This window comes from Sparus aurata, chromosome 9 (assembly GCF_900880675.1).
Source record: "Sparus aurata chromosome 9, fSpaAur1.1, whole genome shotgun sequence".
NCBI classification, from domain to species: domain Eukaryota; kingdom Metazoa; phylum Chordata; class Actinopteri; order Spariformes; family Sparidae; genus Sparus; species Sparus aurata.
In genome coordinates, this window is record NC_044195.1 from 1,952,253 (window position 1) to 1,961,144 (window position 8,892).

Here is an 8,892-nt window from a genome sequence, read left to right on the forward strand (position 1 = left end):
TGCGTTCGGTTCAGCCCAGGTTTTATAGCCAGGATCCAGGTACTGTACCGTGAGGTTGCGAGCATACTGAAAATAAACGGTGGTCTGGCTGCTCCTTTTGTGGTCCAGAGGGAGGTGCGGCAGTGGTGCTCGCTGTCAGGAATGTTGTATTCTCTTGCCATCGAACCCCTGCTGCACAAACTCAGACAAGAGCTAACGGGAGTGGTTTTCCCTGGGTGTCCTGCGGCCGTAAAGCTGTCGGCATATGCTGATGATGTGGTGGTGGTTTTAAACACACAGAGGGACATATGTGTTTTAGAGGAGAATGTGGGGGTTTTTAACAAACTGTCTTCAGCTAAGGTAAACTGGGGAAAAAGCGAAGCTGTGTCAGTGAAAAAGGACTCTCTGAGTTGTGTTTGAAGACGGGTGGGATAAAGTATCTGGGAGTGTTTTTAGGGGATGAACTGTTTTTAAAGAAGAACTGGGAGGGGGTCCTGGAGTCTGTACAGGGCAGGCTGAAGAGGTGGAGATGGTTCTTGCCGAGTGTGTCATTCAGAGGACGGACACTGATCAATAATAGTCTGGTGTCCTCCTTTTTATGGCACCGGCTGGCTTGTGTTGACCCCCCCTCAAATCTGCTCTCAGAGGTCCAAAAGGTCCTGGTGGACTTATTCTGGGACAGACTGCACTGGCTGCCACAGGCTCTTCTCTTCCTTCCGAAAGAGGAGGGAGGACAGGGAGTGGTGCACCTGGGATTACAAGACTCTGTGTTCTTAATGGATTTTAAAACTGTGAGGTTTCACACCCTGCCTGGTTTTTATCGTGGACTTTTCACCGTGTGGAGGCTGCTGCAGAAACAGAGGGGTCAACACGACTCTCTCTTCTGGCTGCTGCAGGAGCCGCTGGTCCACGGAGGACGCCTGAGCGCCCCCTGCTGGGTGGGAGCAGCAGTCACAGAGGCCTTCAGCAGAGCAGGGATTTTAACGCTGGGAAATATGGTCACCTTCACCGGACCTGAGTTACAGAACTCAGCGGGCCTGGCGGCTGGTCTGGGAGGAAGGTCGGAGAGGATCGTGGGCAGGCTGCTGGACCACTGGAGGAGCTGTCTGACGGGGCATGACCACCTCCTGCTGACGGACTACAGCGGTACTGTGACCGTCCCCCACCCTGATGACCTGTTCCCTCCCCTCAGTGTCCGTCCCTGTTGGATGGACGGTCGGAGCTGTGACGGCAGACAGTGTGAGGTGAACCTGCAGGAGGCAAAAGGCAAAGCTCAATCTGTTCTGATGGTGGAGTGCTTGCACAGACAGAGGATACAGCATCGGGCCGACTCGCCCTGGAGAGTTCACCTGGGCTCAGGTGAGGAAGTTCGGCCCGAGTGGAGGAGCCTGCACAAACCTCCACTCACAAAGAGGGTGGCTGACCTGCAGTGGAGGCTGATCCATGGGATTTTAGCAGTAAACGCATTCATTTCCATCATGAACCCTGCTGTCTCAGACAAGTGTCCCTTCTGTGGTGCCGTAGAGACAGTGTTCCACTGCTTCTCCGAGTGTTCTCGGCTCAGCCCTCTCTTCTCTTTGCTGGGCAGACTGTACAGGAAGGCAGGGGAGGTCTTCTCTAAACAGACATTCATCCTGGGTTTCAGGTACAAGAAGACGACCAAACACAAGTGCCAGCTGCTGAACTTTATTCTGGGGCAGTCACAGATGGCTGTGTACGTCAGCAGAAAGAGGAAGGTAGAGGACGGTGTGGATGCTGATGTTGTTCTATTGTTCAGCAGGACGGTCAAAGCCAGAATCATGATCGATTTTAAGTACTATAAGGAGATGCAGTACTTGGACCAGTTTAAGTTGACATGGACTCACAGACTTATTCTGTGTGGTGTTAAGGAGCATCAGCTCACATTTTCAGATCAGTTGATCTGATCTGTTTGTGTTTTTTTTTATCTATTTATTTAGTTTTAATTGATGTAACCTGATTTTTTAAATAGGTTTCAATAAAGTAACCATTTAAAAATTAAAAAATATATCTCTCTCTCTGTCTCTCTCTCTGTCTCTCTCTCTCTCTCTCTCTCTCTCTCAATTCAATTTCAATTTTAACAAGCTTTATTGGCATGACTGTGGTTCACAATATTGCCAAAGCGTATAGGATTACAGAAAAAATGTTAACAATAATAATGATAACAATAATAATGATGATAATAACAATAATAGCAATAATAACAACAATAATAAACAGTATATCAGTGTGCAGGTAAGAACCCAGTCAGGATCAGCTGGTTCATGTGGAGGAAATCATGTCAGGTGTTGTGCAGCTCGTCTCTTCTCACATATCTCGCTGCATCTACAGCAGTGCCAGTTTTTTCTCCCAGTAAATGTTGTAGTTTTTCTTGGTCTGATAGTTTGGGGAAGTCTGGGGTTGTACCTGTGATTTTAATGTATATCTGGGTTCTGAGATCTGTGTATGTGTCACAGTGCAGCAGGAAGTGCTGCTCTGTCTCCATCTGTCTGTGTGGACAGAACCGACACAGCCGGTCCTCTCTGGACAGCCAGGTCTGTCTGTGTGTCTCTCTCTCTGTGTCTCTCTATATGTCAATTAAGTTCAACTCAATTCAATGTGCCAATGTGTGTGTCTGTCACTTACTGTCCCTCAGGTTGTGGCAGATATGCTCTTGTCTCCTTCTCCCAGGAGTACTTTTAATTTTGATTGGTAATTCAGCTCTTTGAAATCTGAGATTATAGAGCTGAATTGTCAAAATAAATGATTCTTGTTTCATTGAATTTTTCACATTGTAGGAGAAAGTGCATCTTTGTCTCTCTCTCTGTCTGTCTGTCTCTCTCTCTCTTGCTCTCTCTCTCTCGCTGTCTCTCTCTCCATCTCTCTCTGTGTTTGTGTGTGCCAGATGTGTGACCTGTCTTGTGTGTCTGCAGTGTGGAGGACTTAGAGCAGCAGAGGAAGCAGGACAGCGACTCAGGAGTCGGCAGTGACAACGGAGACAAGAGACTGTCTGCTACTGAGGTACCGAGAGTTTGTGTGTTTAAGGATGTGTATGTGTGTTTGTCTAATTATCCCTAGATGCTGTGTGTCTGTTTGTTTCATCTATAGCATATATTTTTCATGTTTTCTAGTTTGAGCCCAGCAGAATTTTCTTCATTGTATATGTCAGTGAAAAGAAAAGTCTTTTGATTTGGACTACTCATTAAAACCATCAAGCAAGTTAAATATATATTTTTGTGCTATGGTAAGTCAATGAATTTTCCATATTATCTGACATTTCATAAACAAATCACCAAGAATAGTTCCCAGTAACAATAATAATAATAATAATAATAATAATAATAATAATAATAATAATGAATTTTATTTGAAGGCACCTTTCAAAGGACTCAAGGACACCGCACATAAGAACAGCAGTACAACAGAAAGGAGACAATTTAGTGCAAATTAGGATAAATAAATTATTTTCTTTTAAATTTGGTTAAGAAAAGGGCCATAATGTATAACAACCGAACAGCAAGCTGTATTATCAAAGTTAACAACACTAATTAGATGAGTAAGTAAATAGGTAAAAGTAAACTGTACATGAAATGTTATCACTTTAATCATTTTCCCATCAAAATCCCATTACATCCACCAAATATTCTGGTTTTCTCATTTAATGACAATGTGTCGTGTCAGAATTTGTCAGATATGATCTTCATTTTGGTATGCAATTTATGTACATTTCCATACATTTTGTACATTTTACATTAGCAGTATCAATAAATGTTTAACTAAAAAGTGGTTTAGAGCTGCAGCTAATGGTTATTGGTTCACCTGTCAATAATTCTTTCTTTTATGAATCAATAGTCTAAATGTTACATAATGTTGTTACAATATCTTGTTTTCTCTCATTGGCAATCCAAAATAAAGAATATTCAGTTTAACACAAAGTCAAACAGAGAAAAGCAGCAAATCTTCACACTGGAGAAGCTGGAATCTGCAAAAGTGTGCTTTTCATACCGAATAAATGACTTCATACAACAGTCAGACATCAGTTTTTGTCTATTTTTTTTAATGGATTTTGTTAATCAATTAATATTTCTATTTTTAGTTCCAAACCACGTCGTATTGTTGATATTTGTTACAGCCGTCAGATGAAGACAGCCTGAGTCTCAATGTACGGATGAGGCACATCACAGAGGAGGAAGGAATCAGTAAAGACGGCTCAAGTGAACACATCAGCTCCCTGACAGGTATCCACACATGCGTGCACACGATAATAATATCATACGCTCCCTAGATCTTTTCCTTATGGAAGTGTCAACAATGACAGGATAACCCAAGTCAGAGCCTGCCAGATGCTTTTAGGTATTTGTAGTCCCCTAATCTGAGCTACACTGTAATACCGCATCTTGACTCTCAAACAGCCCTTTAAAGGCCTGTTCGAATGTGAGGTTCGGCAATGTCCTATCTTTCCAAGAAATGTCCTCACTTCCAAGGTCTAAAGCTGCTTTGTCCTCGCTGTCAGACAGAAGAAATAAAAGGCAGACCAGCCAACGTGTACACATTTTTCTTAGCAGGTACTCTCTCACTTAAGTATGCAAGAAGCTGCTAATGTAATGTTAATTATGCACATTATGCAGTACTCAAGTAAAGCTGCACAAGACAGCAGCGTCTAGTCTGCAGAAGACTAAAGAAGAAGAGCCTGCCTTTACCCAAATATCAATTGGGGATGATCATGATTGACAGATGCATGATGTCATTTCAACATCGACATCAATGTAATCATTTTGTCTCATTACCCCTCCTCACTTTGGCTGGCTGGTTCTGATGGTTCTTTTAGTTGAAGTTGTGACTTTAATTACATTCATATAATACAGACCTTTCAAACTTCGGAAAATATCCAAAGTTAATAATGTTAGCCCAGTCACAATATTTGCAAGGAAATTTGTTATTTTACAACGCATGTGAGTAGGAAAAGTAACTGACTTTAAGTAGTTCATATATCACAGATTGTTAAACATGAATTTTCATGGTAATGTACTGACAAATGTTATTGCAGCCAAACCCATTCTTATTGACAGGAATAGATCATGGCACCATGAAAAAAAAGTGAGAACATGTGTGGCAGTAATAATGTTACTGAGAAAGGTACCAGGGTACGTGTGTGTGTCTGCATGCACTGGGCGTCTGTGTGTCCTTACCAGACCTTTCAGTTTAAGATAATCTTGTTATAAAATGAAGAGGATACTGACAAAGGGGGAGAAAGCAGCAAACCCACTAAAAAGAAGAGATTTCAAGCCTCTCAAAAAATTCCTTGCAAAAGAGCAATGGCCATGCCCTTCAAAACTGCCACACCATGCATTCTGCATGTTGATTTTGACATTAGCCACCAAGGAGCTTCAGGTAATAATGTGGCTTAAAGCACATTATGTAAAAATTTGCATTTGTGGGATTTGCCCTCCCCCCGAGTTTCTGAATCTCACTATTGTAAATCCAAATCCCAGGACTGTAACAATTTGTGAGATGTAATGTAGGTGCTATATATAAACAAAACTAATTTCATCACAACAATGCTATGTCTTGAAAATGTGTATCTTGAAGTAAACATGTGTGTAACGCTCGGATCCTACACCCTCACTGAAGTTGCAATTGATAGGCTATGAAAGAGACACCATTCGTCCTACTACAATTCAGTCCTTTCCAGACAATACAGTTAAGAAATGTTGCTTTAACCTCTAGCTACAAAGCCCTGCATTCCTAGGTAATTATCCAGTTGAATAGACTCCAGTTTCTTCACCAGACGTATATGATGTGTGCCTATACAAGTTTATTTTCGTTATTTAATAATTAAAGACAGTAGAAATCCTGAAAGCAAAGTTTCGGTTCCATATCTACATTTAACATTGCAATATAGGTTTTATTTTACATTACAGTGTAAGTTACTTGTCGATTAAACATTTTACAAAATACAAAACAAATTATTTTATTTAGTAAAGTAATTAAACTTAATTTCCTTATGGTTATCATGGTTACATCACCATTTGCTGCTTTAGACATGACTAGAACACAAGTTAGGAAGATATTTCCTGATGTGAAAACACTGCCCAGGAATAATATGTGCCTCACATACGCAATGAAGGGGCCTCCATACAGCTTTGCTAAAGACAGCTGCACCAATATGGATGGCATGAAAATTAACTCCATTGTGGTTAGGATGTTTGATGCTAGTCTTGAGAGGGAATTTGGATTGTCGCTCAAGATCTGTGAATCTAGAGAGTCTGCGGGGAATGTTTCTTTTTGTTTTTGTTTTTTTTAAATGAGGTAGGCATCAGGGAAGAAAAGCAAGACAGAACCCTTAGGTTCCTCCAAGTTGCCAAAGCTTCCACCCAGTCCAACCCAGAATGCTGAAGCCGAGGCCCCACCACCATGCCACCTGCAGTGCAACCTAGGCTCTTCTGCTCTGCCCCATCAAAGTTGCACAATTACTACATCTGGTCCTACCCAGACGTTTCAAGCTCAAGTCAAAGCTCCCATTCACCTTGCTACAGAGTTAAACCCAGATTTTTCTTCAAGCACAACGAAATTGCAAACAGAGCTGCAAAAGAAAAATACAAAGAAAACCCCAAACAACCAAACAAGGAGAGAAAACAGATCTGACACACCTAAAAATGTGCTTTGCTTCCACACAGACCTCGTGCCAGAGGCATATTTACTCTTTCTGAAGAAAATCTTATTTATTTTGAAACCAGCAACCAAATACTTTAAAAAGAGAAGCCATGCATACATATCCTCTTTCCAACTTTGGAGCTGCAACTGCATTGTATTTCTTTCATTCTGCAAGCCTGAGCATATTATCACTACAGTGAATGACATAAACAGAGGTATCCAGCCAACCAGCAGAAGAGAAAATCAGCTACCTGTTGAGGAACTCTCCATTGGACAGAACACCCAAACCTTCCTCCAAAACCAGGGTAACCATGAGCTGAAGCCATTCTTCACAGATGGGAGTAAGTTTGTTTCATCTGTAGCTAATGGTTACCAAATTTCCATAGTCTAATTTTCATTTTCCAGTTCCTTCTATTCTACCTGAAGAGGCCATACTGTGAATCAAGTTGAAGATGAGTCACGGTTGTGTCAAACCACCAGCATTGATGAGGCCTGGCAAGACAGTGGCCTGTTGAAGATGTTAGGCAAGGAGGTCTTGAGAATATTGATCATCTGCTATAGCACTGCGATGCAGTTTTCAATCTTGTTACCAAAAAAAAATACCCAATACAGAGACACCCTGAGCACTGAAAGCGCTTGTGGACACAAAGGTGACTATGGCTGCAAAGGAAACGTGTCAACGTCTTTCATCTGATACGCTTTTGGTGATGGTCTACTTAGAAAGGCCAAGTTTGCAAGCTCTGAGGCAAAGCAGTCGAGTCAATCTATCTATCTAAAGATCTTATCTATCTATCTTACTATTATGACTAATTGCATTAATTTTGCACTATTAGATGAATCCCCTGCTACACCGCTCCCCCGCACCAGTAGGGAGAGCTGAGATCCAGAGCTGAACCTATTTTCTCTTTTTTGCGGGAGCTCATGCCACCCCTCCACAAATGCTGCCCATATTGCCCATTGGGAGGAGCCGCCTCTGAGTAGAGGTGATGAATGATGCAAAATGGCATCTCAGCTTAGTTAAAAGGGGAGAGATCATCAAGGTCGGTGAGCAAAACAACTTCACTTGTTTATTTATTTATATAAAGTCCCTTTCCATGTTCAAAAAATACTTATTCTGTATTTCTGTTGAACAGCTTGTACAGTCCGATACATGACCTATAATAGCGATATTATATGATAATTAATTTTTTTCTGTTATTATATATGGCTGTCTATTCCAGAATGTGAATATATTGAGTTCAATACAGGAATTCTTCTCAAGAATAAATGATTGTATTGTGTTCTTCCTGGCTGATTTATTTGATGATCAGCTTCATGATTTGCTGGTTTATTAACTGCTATGGCACCAGTGACACAAGAAGATTCCACAGCTGGTAGCTCCTCCAAATGCCACGTTTTGGTTTATTTAACTGTAGTTTTTTTCAGTTTTATTGTTGAGTAACATATAGCCTGTGGCAAAAATATTGTCATCAGTATTGGATCATCTCCAATGTTGAAAAGTGGGTGTTTTGGATTAAGAGCAGGGGAGTTTGAGATCATCACTGGCCAAACAGTAGCCCTTTTTAGATAGAAAAGGCGGCACATTTGCTCTAATGTAAAGGTGGCAATGTGCCGCCCCATCTTTCTAAAATGGAGGAGTAATATTCCTCCTTTTCCAAAAGCCACCACTTGGCCGCCACCGGGGTATGCGTAAACATGTGACTTGATGTGAAGCACGAAGTTGGGCTGTGAACGGTTACAACAAATTTGTCTTCAAAATGAGAGCTTTACATTGCACCCCATTGGCGTTTAGAACTGAGTTCTTAGTTGGGGGCTTTTAATTTGAAAGTAGCAACTGTTCCTAGCTTGCCGCTACAACAACAAGCGGACAACGAAGACAGCTACAGAGAATCTCAGCGGCTGTCCAGTTGTTCATCTTAATGTCCGCGGATGAAGTGATGGACTGACTGCTGTGATCAGCTGTTTCCTGGTTTTAAAACTCCCCAGCTGTGGGTCGCACAACAGTACAGGTCATCGACACCTCCACCCATTTTACGCAGGGGCCGGCACATTGACACCTCGGATTTAGATAGCAGGAAATAAGTGTACCCTCTGAGGTGACAAATTGGCGGACCAAAACAGACCCCCAATTTGCCGGCCTCTGTCATAAACCACGGACCTAGCCGCCAAAAGGACGGGCAAATAGGCGGCTTGCTGACCTGTCTAAAAACGGCTCGTGTGAAATAAGTGCCTACAGAGGCCTGTCTCCAGTACAGCATCTTG

The 8,892-nt window shown here is 42.0% G+C and overlaps 1 protein-coding gene across 15 annotated transcripts in view; it reads left to right on the forward strand.

Moving 5' to 3' along the window:
* The window catches only part of lrch1 (leucine-rich repeats and calponin homology (CH) domain containing 1), a 351,529-nt gene that overhangs the window by 192,774 nt on the left and 149,863 nt on the right, over window positions 1-8,892 (forward strand). For all 15 annotated transcript variants that reach the window (XM_030428926.1, XM_030428929.1, XM_030428920.1 and 12 more), the window contains exons 7-8: window positions 2,910-2,997; window positions 4,109-4,214. In XM_030428926.1, the coding sequence (XP_030284786.1) occupies window positions 2,910-2,997; window positions 4,109-4,214 (194 nt within the window). The remainder of the gene's footprint in view (window positions 1-2,909; window positions 2,998-4,108; window positions 4,215-8,892) is intronic.